At 41.8% G+C, this 17,409-nt stretch overlaps 1 protein-coding gene across 2 annotated transcripts in view; it reads right to left on the reverse strand.

Moving 5' to 3' along the window:
- kcnip1a (Kv channel interacting protein 1 a) overlaps positions 1-16,938 on the reverse strand; it is a 46,209-nt gene extending 29,271 nt beyond the window's left edge. The window contains exons 1-2 of one of the 2 annotated variants that reach the window (XM_087850110.1): positions 16,920-16,938; positions 16,678-16,792 (exon numbers count right to left, since the gene is read on the reverse strand). In XM_087850110.1, coding sequence (XP_087706236.1) covers positions 16,678-16,765 — 88 coding nt within the window. In that variant the 5' untranslated portion in view covers positions 16,766-16,792; positions 16,920-16,938. Of the gene's footprint in view, positions 1-2,345; positions 2,987-16,677; positions 16,793-16,919 lie in introns of those variants that run through there. The other variant, XM_087850108.1, reaches the window with a different exon arrangement.
- Between the last annotated feature and the right edge of the window lie 471 nt (positions 16,939-17,409).

Genomic DNA, 17,409 nt, shown 5'->3' on the forward strand with positions numbered 1-17,409 from the left:
GACTAACAATTCCAATAGAACTAGACTACAGGGAACCAGTTCTCAATTCCCATCCCTACTGGCGTCTGTCTTAAATGTTTTCCACTTGTAAGTAGTCTTTCCTCACTGTAGAAAGATGGACTTTAACTTTGTTTGGAAATGGCCTTATAACCTTTCCCAGATTGATGGGCAGCAGCAATTGCTTCTCTCGGATTATTGCTGATATCTTTCCTTCTTGGTATTGTGTTAACACACACCTGAATGCACCAGACCTGTGCACTGCTTTTATAGATGTGATCAAACTTGGTAATGATCAGTTAATCAAGAACATTTGGTTGGCATTGCCGAACAACTGAGTTTTGACTTTGTTGTTGTTAAACATATAATAAGACCAGATAAAGGTCAGATTTTCCTGATATGAAAACCTTAAAACTGAAAGATGGTGTCCTTTCTTTTTAACATAACTGCATCTTTATCTTTGGCTTGTTTTTGGCGTTTGAGAGCTCAAGATACAGATGTAAGATTCGGTGAAAACAATCGAGGTTCTGTTCCCAGTCGGTGGGGCAGACTTTGCAGCTTTTTAGTCTATGGTTGAAGGGGCTAATACAGACTTCCTGGTCCTCCAAAATAATAAAAAATAAAGATAAAATTATTAGTTCATAACATTATTCCCCTCAGTCAGCAATGGCACTAAGAGAAGTGAGTTGCTGAAAAGTATTGTTTCTGATTTTGTCCTGTCAATTTAACTGCTTCCTTAAATCCACATCTATAATTTTCATCTAAAGTTTGAATCCTCAGCTAGTTAACTTTAAGTCCTTCTCAGCTGGCCATTGCCTCATGTTGAGTTGTGATCAAGGGTGGGTCAACCTTCCATGCAAAATGAATCCTGGCCTGCTTTCATTAGGGCACTTTTTTTTATCACTGCAGCAGATGGCGAAACACACACGTTCAGTGACACACACATTGCGGCCCCCTGAGAAGCAACCTCGCCTCCTCTCTCAACTTTTCTCAATTTTTTCTCTCCCACTTTTACTCATCTATCACTTCCGCCTCACACCCTCACAGTGGAAACTTCAAAGTGGCTGCTATTTAGAGGTTACCCTACATCCTGGTTGCTTTGTAAGCATTGTTGCCTTCCCTAACGAGTAAATGGGCTGCGTTTGAAATGGAAGTAGCTACCACGAACACAAAGTATCTGACACGCATGTTCATACTGTAGACTGCAGAAAACAACCAACCTGAAAATGTGCCTTGAGTATCTCTTTAGCACATATCGACTGAGAGCTGTTTCCACGCAGGAAAATGAGGTGCAGGTCAGGCACTGAAATAAACAACCCACGCAGCATGCTATATATGTTTGTATTTCAGGAGCCCATTTATGGGGTCTCTAAAGACTTTTCTCAGCTCTTCTTTGTCTGACTGCACTGTTGGACAGGGAAAACACTGAGAATATAGAGCTGAAAGGCATTTTCCTGAGGGACATTCACAGCATATAATTTACATCATTTACATCCCCTCCGGTGTTTTTTTCTTTCTTTTGTCACAGCATATGCAACATGCAGACAGTTTTGCATGATCTCACTCCAGTTAATGATCCAATTAGAGATTTCCGAATTTTATCCCTCTGTTTTCCTCGCCGAGATGTGATTTGGCTCCCGATTTTCCAGCCTCTGCTGTGTGCATTTGAGATGCAGCGCTGTGTCTGTCAGCGATAGCCATCAAGGTTTAAGGTCAACAGATGCAGGACAGACCACGGCCAAAAGCTGATGGATTACAACGCTTTAATTTACGGCACAATACCACAGCCACCACACACACAAAACGCACGATTCTTCACACACGCCTACATTTTCAGCAGTCAATTAGGTGCATAAATATTTTCTGTGGACAAAGAATACACATACATACTGGGTACAGCATGCATGTGTCAAGTGTCAGCACCTGTCAAACAGTAGCGTGGCAGGAAAGAGAGTGGGCTGGTTTGGAAAGCAGACAGGGGTAAATACCATCACCTATTATAGACATGCCCAATGGCACAGTTGCGCGCACACATGCACGCACACGGACACATGTATATTGTTAAATCCACAGTTCAAACAGAGGACAGGTGGCCTGGAGCACTCTAAAGCAACAGTGAATAACAATTTCTCTTTTTTATACAACTTCTTATTGCAGCTTACAGCACATTCATCCTAATACCGTAGTGCACTTCTTGTGCCATATTCACCACTCTGAGCAAACATATATGACTCCACCACTAAAGCACAAAGACGCAACATGATGGATGCTGCTCACAGTAACATGCAAATCCTCACATTCAGGATTCAAACGTGTTCAGTGTGTGCATTTCAAATACAAAATCTTACCTTTGTGGTAGGACACTTGCTTGGTTTGCATGGAAAAGGTTCCCATCACAAGACCCATGTTGACTTCTGGCTGCTGGAAGGTTGTGCGTGCTGGCGTAAGTGAGTGTGTTTATGAGCGCGCGCTGGTCTGCCTGCCTATGATCAAGGTGTGCTAGCAAGTATGCGTACAGTAGGTGAGCGCAAATTTGTGATTAAGTTAGTCCATCAGCCAGCTGTATGTGTAGAAGTACAGATATCACTTCTCATGCTGCCTCACACCCACACAGCTCTGCCGCTTCTGCTCGAGGGTGTGTGTGTGAGAGAGAGTGTGAGTGAGAGGAGAGAGAGTGGGAGAGACAGAGAGAGTATGTGTGTGTGTCTATGTATGCGTGTGTAAATGAAATAAGCGGCACACATCCACTCTCAGGCTGCCTTTGTCTACCCTGCCACTGAAGCTGTCTATTTTACATCCCTTTCTATCTCTTTGTCCACCAGTCCCCAGTCACCAGACTGTCATCCCATCAATTCCTCTGTGCCTCTTCATGTATCTGCCTCTATGTCTCTGCTTCTCCCTGCTCCCGTTTTCTCTCCCGTTCGTCTGAGTCGCTCTGTCTCTTTGTCTGTCTGGTGGGGAACGGGGAATTGCACACTGTTGCACAGGAAAAGGCAGAGACGGGAGAGATGGGGCAAGAGAGGAGGACAAAACTCAAGAGAGGGCAAGTGAGAGGAGGAAGAAGAGATGAGGAAATTAGGAGGAGAAAGAGGAGAGGGTGAGGAGAAGAGGAAGAGGAGACAGAGACAAATCAGGAGGATTCACAAACAGCAGGGGAGGCAAAGTGAGGAGGCGAGAGGGTGGGAGGGGAAGACCGTGAAAGAAAGAGATGGAGCGAGATGAGGAGTGCAAGAGGTGAGGGGAGATAAGGGAGGAATAGACTGATCCGTGCCCCCCTTTGCTATTCAGCAGGCAAACAGTCTGAGTGTGGAGAGTGCATTCGCTGCTTTATCGCTACATGCACAAGTGTGGCAGGTGGTGTGTGTGTGCGTGTATGCGATTGTGTGCGTGTAATTATTCTGCTCGCGGGTGGGTCATGGACAAAACCCTCTACGTGTGGCACAGCTACGTCCTCAGAAACGCTGCCTCGCATTTGTCAGCGACTGCATCGACATGCTGTATCAGACATGTTTTTGTGCTCAAGTCTCCTGATGAACTCGTCAACTACACACACACACGCACGCACACACAGAGGCCACACACCCTGCACAACAATACACCCAGGAGAGCGATGTCAGTCTGCAAACACAGTCCAACTCATACATACACTCCTTACTCCCATCAATCACGCTTAACCCCTTGCTGCCCTCTGTGTAACACTGGTTGTTCAGATTGGCAGGCTGCGCTGATGCCACTGATGGCAGCCCTTATTGAAATTCCTCACATGGCTTTAGTTAAGAAAACAATTTACAGCCGAGCCATCGCTGTGGTTGAGCTGAGGCCATCAAGGCCAATGATAAAGTCATTAGGGCATAGCATTCATTAAAGGCTAGCTGCAGTAGCCTGCATGCTCAGGATCAATGCAGAGTAAAACAAGAGAGGGAAGAAGGCAGTGCAAGAGACTGAGAAAAAGAAAATTAAGAGCAGGGTAGTGAAAGGTGGATAGACAAAGAAAGTGAGAAAAATGAGCACTGCAGGGCAGGAGTATGTGTGTGCGTGAGTGAGTGCGTTCAATGGTGAGAGACATATTTTGGGTATGCAAGAGCTCACACCTCCCCTATCCCTTTTCTATCTCTGCAGAAAGGAGGAGATCATACATGATTCTCTTATCAAAATCAAACGCTAAAGAGGAAAAAAACATTTTGCACATGCGTGCACGCATACGCACAAACGCTGGCAAACACTCAGTGCTTACAGCAAGTAAGAGCGGCAATAAATCAACACAGAGAAGCAGGTCTTTGAGTACACACTACAGCAATGACACAAAGACATGCTGATTAAATTCTGAAAGCCCGGCTGAATAGGCGAGATAAGGGAGCGTGATTTGCTGTAGTGATGATGTTTAACTTCAGTGAAGGGGTTACATACACATCCATCAATGGAGAGAAAAGCCTTTGGTTGATCAAACACTTTGAAAACCCAGTGGATAAACTGAAAACGCTCACAGGGGAAAAGCTGAAAAACATGTTGTTTTGATCAGTCTCTGCGAAGCTGACATTTTCCAAATACCAAGTTTTCAAACAACACAGGCTGAAGAAAACAAGCTGCAATTACAGAATGGAATAGAATAGAAAGTCAATTCTTAACCTTGAAAATAGTTGGAAAACCTTGGGCAAAAGCCCCTCAAGCCTTTTACTTGTGTGCCTTTTACTTGTTTTTGTATATATTTATTTTGATTGTATATAGTTGTCCTGTTTGTTATTTATTCCTGCTGTCTTACTTTTCGTATTTTATTCCAGAACAGTTAGTGTGGAACACCCACAAGACATGTATAATCAAAATAAAGGACTATTCTATTCTATTCTATTCTATTCTATTCTATCCTATTGCAGTGAGAATGGTTTGTCCTCTGGAACTAAAGTTTCTCAAAAATCTTTGAATTCCAAAACCCAGAAACAGTGAGAACATCTGCACGGGAAAAGCTGCAGCATCAATCACTTCTCCAATGACGCAAATGCCTCCATGTACATGTTCAACTCAGCTCAGTTAGAACTTTAAGAGTTATGACTCCTGTCTGTTGGAAACAAAGACAATATTACATTGTTTCGGAGCAGTCCACAGATGGGAGATGGATCATCGAACTGCTGGACTTGCCTGCTGCTGGCTTCCCTTTTGTAGCAACCAGCAGCAACTATAAGCCATCTGTACCCAGCAATATTTTCAGTGCTATTATAAAATAGTATATGAAAGTTATGAAAGTGCATAAGTGTCAGAGGGTCTGGGCAAATCTTGTGTTTATTTTCAGGTTGTTTTGAGTGTGGAGGTTTGATTTTTAAACCTCAGAACACCAACACTAAGTGTTGCCTTCATTCAGTCACGCTAGAGTAAAACTAGGACAGACATCTCCATGCAGCCAGGAAAAATTAGTGGTTTCCCAGTGATTGCATTGAGTTTTTTGTGCATTTGGAGATTGATTGGAAGTAGTTGAGGTGACTAAACTTGGCAGTCAGAAACTTAGCATGCAGCAGTCTCAATTCGTGGGTAACAACTGGCGATTGCAAGGTGACGGTAGAGGTCGCCTGGTGAAAGCCAACCTGTCTCCGAGCAATTGTGGTCCAACTTGGACCGACTATGAGCACTCTCACACAGATTAGCAAAGGTCTGCATATAACTGAAGCCTGATTTGATGTGATGTGACTTTGTAGGGACTTGACTCAATAAGATTGTTCAACCACTCATCTCAAGTAACTAACTGGCTGTGTTTTGTTGCTATTCCTATGTAAAAGCAAGGTTGCTAAGAACCTATGTCATTTTGCAGTCATGTCACCATCGTGCAGCACTTTAAATGAAGAAAGTGAAGAAATACTGGCCTCAGACAGCATCAGCCAATTGTGAACTGCTGCCCAAAAGAGGTCATGACATCGACTGGACAGGGGTTAAAGTCATCAACCAGGCGTCAGCACGTTAAATGGTGGCAGAAAAATAATGACATTTACTTTCATAGTCAGAGTGGTCGCTGTCACAGTTATTGTAACCACTTGACAGTTATTCCTGAGGCAATGCGATGACACTTGTACATCTACCATTTCTCAATACGACAGTAGCATTGTGGAAAATGAAACAAAAAAAAAATACAATGTTTGTTTTGGAGAATGAGAAAAGAGTTTCAGACCCACCAATTATATATGACTGCCTCCAGAAACTGCAAAAAACAGCTCTCTGATTTTACATAGGTAGAATTAAAGTCTGGTTATGTTAAGCACAAAACATTTCTTGTTTAGGAAGGCACACAGACTGGGTTAACATTGTGTTATTCTTGGGGACCCTTTGTAGTCATGTGAAAAAGGAATAATTAGTGTGTTCAGGTAGGGAACAATTATCACTATGATTAAACTGGTTACACAAAGCTGTCTGTGTTAAGGTAATGATGCTGCTGTCATTCATGTAAATTAACTCGGGTAAAAAAACACTGCAAGGCCAAGAAAAAATTCAGCTAAGGGAAATGGGTAAGAACGCTCCCATGGACTGGAGGTGTAGTTTCTGGATAAACTGAATGGTCAGTTTTTTCCATGAGTCAAATTTTTTTTCATCCCTGATGGTGCAGGCATATTCCAAGATGACAGTGCCAGATTTCATAGCGATCAAATAATCAAAGAGTGGTTCGCAGAGCATGAGACATCATTTTCACACATGGGTTCACCACCGCAGAGTCCAGATCTCAACCCCACTGAGAATCTTTGGGATGTGCTGGACTTTGATGACTCTCTGACCATCAATACGAGAAAAAAATGTTGTGACAATGCATAAGCTTATTAAAAGATGACATGAATAATTCATGCAATCATCCTTTAATGATCAGCTGACCTGCTGATATTCTTTAAGAAATGGAGCTACTGTAAATCATCACCTTTGTTTAAATACTTTAAACAATAACAAACACGCATTAACTGAGCCATTAGCTTTCTAGTCATTTTAATACAGTGAAACTAAAATAGCACTCTAGACTGTTTAGTTGCAGTCCAGTAACACTAACGGCAACAGGTTCATCACATTAGGCCGAGTGCCAAACCCTTCCAAGACATTAGCTTGACATCGTGTGTGCTGCTACTCAGTCCTGTCCAGCCTTCGTTGGATCGTTCTGAGTGCCAGCCAACCCTTCTCTCATCATTTATTAACCATTACACAACAGACCTTTTATGGGATTGAGACGGCAGCCTGGGTGAATGAATGGAGGCAAAGGAAAAGTACATGGGGTTAGACTGTGGAGTTGAAAGGTAGAAAGCATTTGACAGCATACAGACGGTGTTGACAAGCACAGAAAGTGGTGAACAGGCAGTGAATAATAAATTGGCTGGTTAGCTGCTGTCCGGTCTTATTAGATGAAGGCTGAATGGAATCTGTCATAGTGATAACCGCACACAGGAGAAGAGATCAGGGCAGAGAGAGAGGGAAATGCAGAGGGAAGGAAAGAGTATAGGAAGTGGCAAGAAGACAGCAAGACAAACAGGAGCAGATATTCTGAAGACCAGATGGGAGTAATTCTAGGAGGGAGGGCCGAAGGGGTGTAGGTGAGGAGGAAAAGAAGGAGAGCTACAGACAGAACAGTTAGATGCAGTATTAGGATGCAAGATTGAAGACTGGCTCCTGACAGGCTCAGTGACATCTGAGTCATCAGGACAAACAGATTGATTTACTGAAGTGAGAAGCAAAGGAGACGAGCTCAACGATCCTGCCAGACACGGGAAAGACGTGTAGCGCCACGGAGAGCAGACTATTTCTGCAGCAAAGAGACAATCGTATGTTGGTTTTCCTTTAACAAAGCCAAGCATGTGTTAGTTGCACCAACACAGACCACAAAGCAAAGTGTATAAAAGGCCCAGTGGAGTAATTTGGTTGCTATGACTATATCATACCGCATAATCGTCATCATCAGGATCATTTCACCAAAATCATAAAAACACAAATAACCCCTATTAAGACATGCCATTTTTTTCCTGTTAACTGGAGAAAATTCATGACTTTGATTTTATTATTGTTCATTTAAAAAAAATCATGCTAGCTAATATCTGCTGGTGTGCTCTGTGTCCAAATAAAAATTCAGCATAAGTATCTGCTGATTTAAGCTGCTGGCCACACAAAGCAGGATCTCTGAAAGTCTTCGAGTCACCATAATCAATCTTAGGCTATAAATCGATCACACGTGTGTGAGAAAGGGGTCGATTGTAGCGGTGAACGCAACAGGAATTATCAACAGCTTCTCTCAGTTGACTTGAGCATTCAAAAAGCATGGTAGGATAGTCATATTGACTGTCTAATACTATTACATATAGATATATATATACTATGTGGTATTTTAGATGGGCATTGCTTATGTATGTAAAAGCAACATTGTGTTGTAGCTGGTTATTAGGAGCTGTTTTAAACTGTTCTGGGAGGTGTTGCAACTGAAGGTGTTAATGGGAGAGCATTTAGCAATGACAGAGACTGATATTTACTATCAGCATGATCATGAGCAGTTCCTACTAAACACTCATCACTTCCCATCATTTAGGTTCAATCTCAGTTTCATCAGTCCAAAGATTTTTTTAAAAATTATGCAGGATCTTTTTGATGTTTTCCGGCACTCTAACCTGCCCTTTCTGTTTTTGCAATGGATGGTTTTCACCTGCTTGTAAACTCCCCATATTTCCATTCATGAACTGATCTCTTCATAGCAGACCTTGGCAATCATACGCCTACCTCAAGAGTGTTCTTGAATTGACTACATTTTCTTATTTCTGTCATTATCTTTTTTTTCCCCCATGGTTTTTCCACAAGTGCTGTTGAGCCAGCCAGTACATTTATTGTTTAAGAATTTACCAAACTGTTTTGGTTTTTCAACACATCGAAGGCCTCCTTCATTGCATCGACATGTCTTTAGAGCTCACATTGAGCGCTCCAGTGAATAGCTGCCAATTCAACAATTAAACTCAACTCCAGAAGCTTTATCTGTGTAATTAGTCATGGCCTCACCTGGATGTGAAACTGTTTTTTTAGTCATATGTCCAGTTACTTTTAAACCTCTGAAAATGCAAAGCTATGTATAAAAATGACTGCCTTCCTAAATAATTAATGCAATACTTTTGTTAATCCCCTTGAGTTAGAGCTGAAAGTCTGCAATTAAATCCCATCTTGATTATGGGAGTTAAAATCCTCTGTAGTGGTGTGCAGAGGCAACTGTCCAAATACTTTTTTATCTGACTGAACCATAAGTTATCTAAACCGTGCTGTTAATCTCAGTAATCGTGCTTACGAGCACCCCAGCTCATCACAATCAATATCAAAACATCACCTTTGAATGGCTCTAAAAAACAAAATAATGATTTTGAAGTTTTTTCTATTTACTCTGGTTATCTTTGCCTAATATTAAAATGTATTTGATGATCTTAAACATGTATGTGTAACAAAAACAATGTATATTTTTCAAGCCTAAAAACAGCTGTAACCGCGTTGTACTGTTTGAAAACAACAAGAGCCCATGTTGGTGAATCTTTGCTGCTTTTAGACTCTCTCCATGACAACAGTCTCTCCTCAAGGCCATGGCTGCTGTTTTTCTGTCCCACAGTGCATCTCTCAAAACAATTCACCGCCGTACGCCACCCACAAACTTTATGTCACCTGTCAGAACGTGAAAAACACCATCTAACCTTCTTCCCCCCCGAGTCGATACACAGATGACACATTTCCGAGGGCTCTTTAAGCTCTGTGCAGCTTGACGTGAAGTTGCACAGGACATTAACACTGAGAGATGCACTAACACAAAAGCTGTTTATCCATTTACTCTTAAGCTTGGCTGAAATATTTTCTGCTTCATTTGCCATAAATGTTTTGCAGACAGCGTCACCTTGCCTGTGGGTGTTACTGTTCTCAGACACATTCAGCCTTCACTAGCTGGCCTGCTATTCCTGGAAGCAGATAGTTAGCAGATGAGTGTATTCAAATGTGCAAATAAATATAAAATTGACATTTTTGTTGAAGGGAATCAGGTCTTATTTCTTTACTTCATCAGTGGCCCAGTGGTTTATGTGAACTGAATGCAAACAACTCTATTGACTTATTGACTCTCCCCTTCTGTGTCTCGTTCCCTTCCTCACTGCAGATGAAAGTGATGGAGGTGTTAATTGTATGCAGCTTGGGGATTGATTACAGCGATTTGGGGGGGAGAATGGCGTCCCCACCTCAGAGAGCCTTTTTCATAAGAATTATTATGCATTATATTTTGTATTAAATATTCGCAGTGTCCCCTATGGCACATTAAAAGTGATATGACAGCATTTTGGAGCTAAGCAGCACGCGCGCACACACACGCAGTTCTAGAGCACACTCAATGAGATAAGAGCACACACGCATCAATATCCAAATCAGAGCATATGTGCACAAACATGCACAGGGGCTTATTTGCATGTGGAAAAAAGTGCAATCATGTGCACACCCTCATCCATCTTCTCATTTTTCTTTCCTCCTTGCTCTTTGTTCTTATTTACTCTTTCCTCCTCTTTTCTGAATACAAATACGAGCCAAGTCGCCAAACCCCCCCCCCCCACCACCACCACCACCACCACCACCACCACCACCCCCAACTCAAAGCAAGAGGGAGCCTGGAGCAAATATCTGATGGAAAAAAGAGGAGTTAGTGAATATTTCATTAAGTACTTATGAGGAATGCACAGCTGGGTCACTGTGGCTGACAACTGTGAACCCTGAGTCTGAAAATCCGCCTCCCCTGTCCATCATGCATCAGCCATCAAAGGAGAAGCTGCCTCGTGTGCCAGCACTTTGAGATAGTGAATATTTAAAGCTTTAAACACTACATTTTTCTCTAATCTGCTCTGACAATGTGGGAATGTGTGGTTACAGTAATCTGGAAAGGAAAAAGAGAAAGAGTAACCTGATGCCCTCTGCTGTCCAATCTGATAAACACAAATACAACATATGGATATTACTCATAAACATTGTTGAGACAACGCTGGTCTCTGCGATTCTTTTGGTCCTGGTAGAGATCACGCTGAGATGCTGCCATGTTTTACACAATCCTTTTATTACCCATTATTCTTACAGATGCATCTGGAGATCAGCACACTGCATTCCTATGCTAAAGGATGATCTAAAGAACTCCACGCAACAGTTACAGTTATAACCTCTGGTCTCCTCCCCCCTACAGTAAACACCCCCACAATGGAAATACACTAGTACAGTGGCCAAGGGTGCTGACACCCTGACCCCCACCTCCTTTTACGGTAGTGCCCGTTTGCCCATTGTCTGCTCCTCACCCCCAGTAACTCTTGCTACTGTCTTGGGGGAGGGGGTTGATTGTCCTCCTGCCCTGTACCTCAGTTCTTTGTTCCCATCCCAGGCCTATTTTCTATTTTGTATTCTTACACCGAAATATTATAATGTTGAAAGAAATCACAAACTATATTCTCTTTAACTGTGATCTATATGAAGGAATCTATTCTCAACAACATGAATACATAGGTCTCTTTAAAAGGTCATTTCTGGTCTTCGTCACCTGATATTATTAGCCATTTATAATCGGGGTACTAAAAATCATGCTGGGTTGTTCTCATTAGTGAACACCAACATCTTTTCCCCTCCTGTTTCTAAAGCACATAAAGAAAGACTGGATTCAGGTCACGAATTGGGCTCAATTTATTGTGAGAAGCAAGTAGTTTCAGGGGTTCTTGCCTTATTCAGCCTGCAGATAAGAAGGGATTTTTTAGTAGTATTTTCTCTGCATGGCTGGGGATTTTCAACCAAACAGGGTTTTGTTTGCTGATGACTCCCATCAGGTGCCATCGCATTTGCCCAGACCACAGCCGAGTGCACATTTCTACATCCAGGCAGGTTGCTTTTGTATGCCAGGAGGAAGCACCAGAGGGCAGGCTGCATGAAAAGAAAAAGTGAAATCAAGCAGGCTGTTTACACCCCGGAGCTGCTTGGCAGGATGTTTACAGGGTTTTCAGAGATGACAGGAAGCAGAAGAGAAGTTTATGCAGAAAGTGACTGACAGGCAGAGATGAACTGAGAGGGAAACCAAAGTGATGAAAGGGATTTAGTCTTTACAGCCTGCAGCTAGAAGAAAAAAGCAGAACTTAAGAGAGGCTGAGATTTCTGGGAAGCAGAAAATTCAACTAGTGTGTTTTTTTTTTTAATTTAATAATTTTTTTTATGTTATTTGGACACTTTTTTTTTTTAAACTGACAAGAAACACGGAAGATAAAGGACTCTGGCTAAAACGAGACAGGCAGCATCAGAGATATATTAAAGTTTCTAAACTCGCTAGAGCAACCCAGTTAGCACGTTTTTTAGTAGAATTTGAGAAATAGAAACTTTTTTAACAATTTGGTCTGCAAATAGTTAAATGATTAATGATGTTAAATGATTCCCTCTTATTGTTCTTTCTATGGAGACTTACCAAGACACAACACAGTTGTTATGACTTACTAACAAAATAGTTGAATTAAGTTTAAATAAAGGATGACAGTATTGAATTTTTAAAAAAAATACCTTTACCTTAAAAAAAAACAAAAAACAATTTTTATCGCACTTCATATTTTTCACCTAGCTGCCCACTACCCACCTGCAGTAGCTCCACACCCACAACCAACAGTCTACAATCATCATATTCAGTGTATACACTGTCCATCCATTCATCCATCATTTTCTGCCACTTGTCTGGGTTGAGCATGGTATGTGATCGCCCCAGGGCTTTGTCCCTGCAGGACATTTCTGAAACACCTCACCTAGGAGGCATCCTCAGCTTTGATTTCGTTCTTTCTGTCACTACCCAGAGATTGTGGCCATGGATGGGGGCAGGAGCAAAATGACAGCTCTGCTTTTACTCTGAGCTCTCTTTTTACCAAGACAGACCAGTAGAGTGTCCCCATCACTGCAGATGCCCCTTTCACTCTCCCCTCAGTCATGAGCAAGACCCCAAGATACTCAAATTCCTTCACTTGGGGCAGCAGCTCACCCCCGACCCAGTGTGCAGATGTTACCAAACTTAAAGGTGTTGATTTACATCCCTGCTGCTTCACACTTGGCTGCAAAAGGCCTACTGAACGCTGGGCGTTGTGCCGAGTGCACATTTCTGCTTAACAGTTGGTGTTTGAGCAGGACAAACTGTTGTTAGCACAGAGATTTGCCAAAAAAACATGACTCGGGTTCAGATCTGGTGGTCTATTCTTCCCAATCACACGCCTCCAGGTCACACTGTCATCGTCCACCTAAGGACAATGGAGTCCCCAGTAGGACCATTAAGAAAACTGAGCACATTGAACTGTCATTCGGTGCACAGACACAAACATAGCTGAAAAACACAAGAGATACCACTTATTTACAAAAGCTGATAAGGGACATGAACACATTTCCCCACTACTCGCCAAACTGCAATTACTGCCCATTATTTAATGTATTCTAGTTAGCCTTTCTAAAGCATTTAATACCTTTACTCCAAATTACATAAATGGGGCTCTGCTAACTATTATAGGGGATCTACAGTTTTGCTGTTAGAGCCGGCACACTGTCCAAACTGAACCTTTTCTTGTGAGATGGCACTGGCAGCTCTTTATTGTCCTATAAATCTAATTTTAAAACATTACCTTATTGTAAAGGTTTTATGAATGCTTGAAATGTGGCGAGGCTTTATTATCATTGTATTGTGTCTATTTTTTTTAAATTTTGTTCCAATTTTATGATCTCTGTTTTTATTTTGTTCCAATTTTATGTTCACATTTTTATTTTTTGTATCAGTTTTATGGAAATAAAAAAGTGTCCATTTTCCACATTGTATGTGAACTATTATAAATCTTTAAACATGTTCAACAAATTATTTACACAATGAGCTGCTAATTGTTTGAACTGCATAAATTCATTCTTAGCTGATTTTTCTTTACATCTATCTAAAATGTAACAAGCAGTATCTCATGTCTTTAACGTCATGCATAATGTTTTGCCATTTCGAGGTCAGCCGTGTCAAAGAGCTTAAGTGACTTTGATGAACTTAGTTCTTCAGAAGCATGTTTACAGGTCTTAAAGCTTTAGGTATTATAATTTAGTTAGTAAGAAACCTGACTTCAGCTGCTGTGTAGCTCAGTCTGATTTAGTCAGAGAGCTTTATGGTAAAAGAGAGAATTTTTAAGCAATTCTGCTCCACTGCCTGTCATAAAAGTCCTACTCAGATGTAAAGGACAGATTTGCATATATATTTTATTTTATTTTATCCCAGTCCTTAATGTCCCTTTCCTGTCTTCCTGCAGAATAACAAAACACATTTGTGCCATGAATTTCAAAAAAGGGAAATGGGATTAGCAACATCAGAAGCATAAATCCTTTAGTGAGCTTTGCTGCCACTGATTTGATGACAACCACTCATGAATTTAGCGATTTAATGTAATGTTATTTTCTCCCCACCATAAACTCATATTTTCCCACAGGTACCAGCAGATGTCAGTGCTGCTCTGAAAGCCTTTACAGAGTTAAATCCTTAGCAAACCCGTGTTTACAATTCATTTCAATACATTTAAACACTTGAAGTATTTTCTCTTTCCAAAGCCATGCTGCTACTGGTTAAAAAAAAAAAACTGGTATAAAAATCATGTTACCAGTGAGAGGACCAAACTATTCTGTCCCCCGCAGCTTATTACTGTCTTCTTAAAGTGTCCTAAAATGCTGACTCTTAAAGGTCATCTGAAAAGAGCCTGTAACTTACAGTGAAGTGTTGAAAATGCTGTCAGGCCTCCTGGCTGCAGAAAGTAATAACCCTAGTCCCCTTTTACTATCAGCATCTCAGGAAAAAAAAAACAGAAAAGGACTTTGCTGCTATGGATGGACAGATGGTTGCATGGATGGATGACTGGATCAATATCTCAGTAGGTGATATGTTTTACTTCACGGATCACGAATAATTCTTAAGGGAGAGTAAAATACTGATCTGATCTTTTGATCAGTGGAGCATTCTTGTGCAGAGGTAACAGCTGTAATTCTTGGTAGTATTAGTTGCTCTTAAAGAAGGAAAGAGAAAATAAGCACATGGAGCTAACAAGCTGTGGATGCTTATAAGTTGAGAAACTGTAGGAGACATTACTACACAGTAAAAGTCCCCCAATGGCAGTGCATTGGTTTTTTGGAGTTTACCCTAAAATCACCAGCACATACAGTTATTTAAAATTCTGATCTTTAAAAAGAAAACAAATATTAGAATTTCAGATACAATTAAGCACCATTAGCCAAATGAGACTGCATTACATTAGACTCTACTTCCTTTTTCTCCAAATGGCTTCATAACCGTCCAGTTTACAACTATCCAGTTTCTGATGCAGACTGTGAAAGTGATCTGAAATGGATCCCAGCACTCAAGGAAAAATATTTCAGAAAATCAAAGCTCAAACACGAAGCCTAGGTGTAATTAGTATTGCAGTGTTCATAGTGTTCATCTGCCACTTCATATCACATCTTCTTTTCATATTCAGTTAACACAATGTGTGCGTATGAACCCTTTGCAGAGCCAGATCTCTGGTTCTTGCAGCTCATTTCCTTTTTGTCTGTGTGGTTGTTGTACTGGCTGTGTATTTGTGCCATGTGTATTTTTTTTTTTACATATATGTGCTCATTTGTGTATGTTTGTGATTACTTTCTGCTCGGTGTGCATTTTATTTCCTGTGAGCATGACAGGGGAGCACTTCATGTTTGCTGCTGGTTGCTCTTTTTGGTTTGTCTTCTAAAGACTGATTTGTTATGCAACCAAACCTCAGCAGAAGCTCCTTCATGACGTTATGAGTGTGTGAGACCTTGAGGGCAATTCTACCCACTGTGGCTGAAAGCTTGAGCCATCCACAGACATGTTTGTGAGTGTGTGCGTGCATGCATTTGAGTAAGCCTATTGTGCATCTACTGTACGTGTGTGACTGAATTCTTAGAAATTTCCCATCCCACCAGAAACAATTTCAGCTGGCTCAAAGAGTATTATACAGTAAGTGTGTGTATGTTTGTGTGTATGCGTGCATTTGAGGAGGCTTTTGCGTGTGCCTTCAAGCAGCTGCTATGCTGCAAACAGTTTCTGAAGCACGGCTCTGTGTGCCTTTTGCCTGCACCGCTTTCCTGCTTCGGCAGTAAAATGGATCGCTTTAATGCTGCACACACGCGCACACAAAAACATCAGGCCACTAACATGAAGACACAAGAAACATGCAAGCACATACACACATATTAACCACTAATAAATCACAATAGTAAAGCCCTTCGTTTCCTCTCGACGTGTGCGTGCAACTCCTTTCCCCGCCGCTGCCACACCGACGCTTTTTATTACTCACATTTATCACAGGAGCACACTCGCACACACTCTCTGTTCTGTATCAACTTTATCTCTCCTCTCTATTAGTCGCTTACTCCCTTCATCTCTGTCTTTTTCAGTCCCCCCCCTGTGGAGAACATACTGAACAGAACGAGGTCAATAGCAGACAAGAGTAGACGCCGCAGAGAGTGAAGAAAAGAGTTGCACGAGCTGAAGATGAACGATGAAGTGGACTGAACTTTCACTTCTGATTGTGTGCTAATAGGCTTTCCTGCAACACTATCACTGTCTGCAGCACCCACTTTCTGAGCAAGCAACTTGTGCAAATTCAAGAACTTAGAAATATAGCCATGGCTCAAGCACATACGTACCTTTGATGAGAGTCCCAGTGACCAGTTTGTGAAGGGTCACAGCAAACTTGACAAGACCTTGTTTGCAGCGTTTTGCACACCCTGTCATCCTGATAGCGACCCGGGATGCAGCAGGCTGAGCAGGGCCAGAGCAGGACAGGGTCCAAGTCAGCACCACCAGCAGCAGCACTCTCAGATCAATACAACTTCTTCTTAGTATATGTATCCAACACCGGCAAAAGGAGGAGAAGATAGAGGCTTACTACGTCGCCTTTCGTCTTCCTAAGCTGGAGGGGAAAGGAGAAATGGTGATCTCCCTCTGTTTTTCTCTGCTTTCCCTCCCCCGCTCGTTCTTTGCCTTCTCCAGCTCACCTCTGTGCGTGTCCAAATTAGTGAGATGTGCATTTAGTGAGAGTGAGAAAGAGAGGGAAGAGAAGAAGAGAGAGAGAGAAAGAAGGTGTGTCGAGGAAGTAAAATTTGGTGTCCGAGTAAGACAACTACAGCTTATTAGAGATTCTCTTACATTCCAAGTTTCCATGAAACTTCCTTCTGCGGACAGCCCGTGGCGTTGCAGTAATGAAGCAGTCTCATGAACTCTTCTGTCCTTCTTCTTCCTCTTTCTTTTCCTCCTCTTTATCAAATGCGTTCCCCTTTAAGTGGGGAAGCAGCAATACACTTTCAGCACCGGTGACAATGGACAGCTCCCCACCACGCAGACCAGACACGCTAAGCTTGTTCTGCTTCTTTCTGTAG

This window comes from Neolamprologus brichardi, chromosome 2 (genome assembly GCF_056152115.1).
Source record: "Neolamprologus brichardi isolate AB-2024 chromosome 2, ASM5615211v1, whole genome shotgun sequence".
In the NCBI taxonomy this organism is placed as follows: Eukaryota; Metazoa; Chordata; class Actinopteri; order Cichliformes; family Cichlidae; genus Neolamprologus; species Neolamprologus brichardi.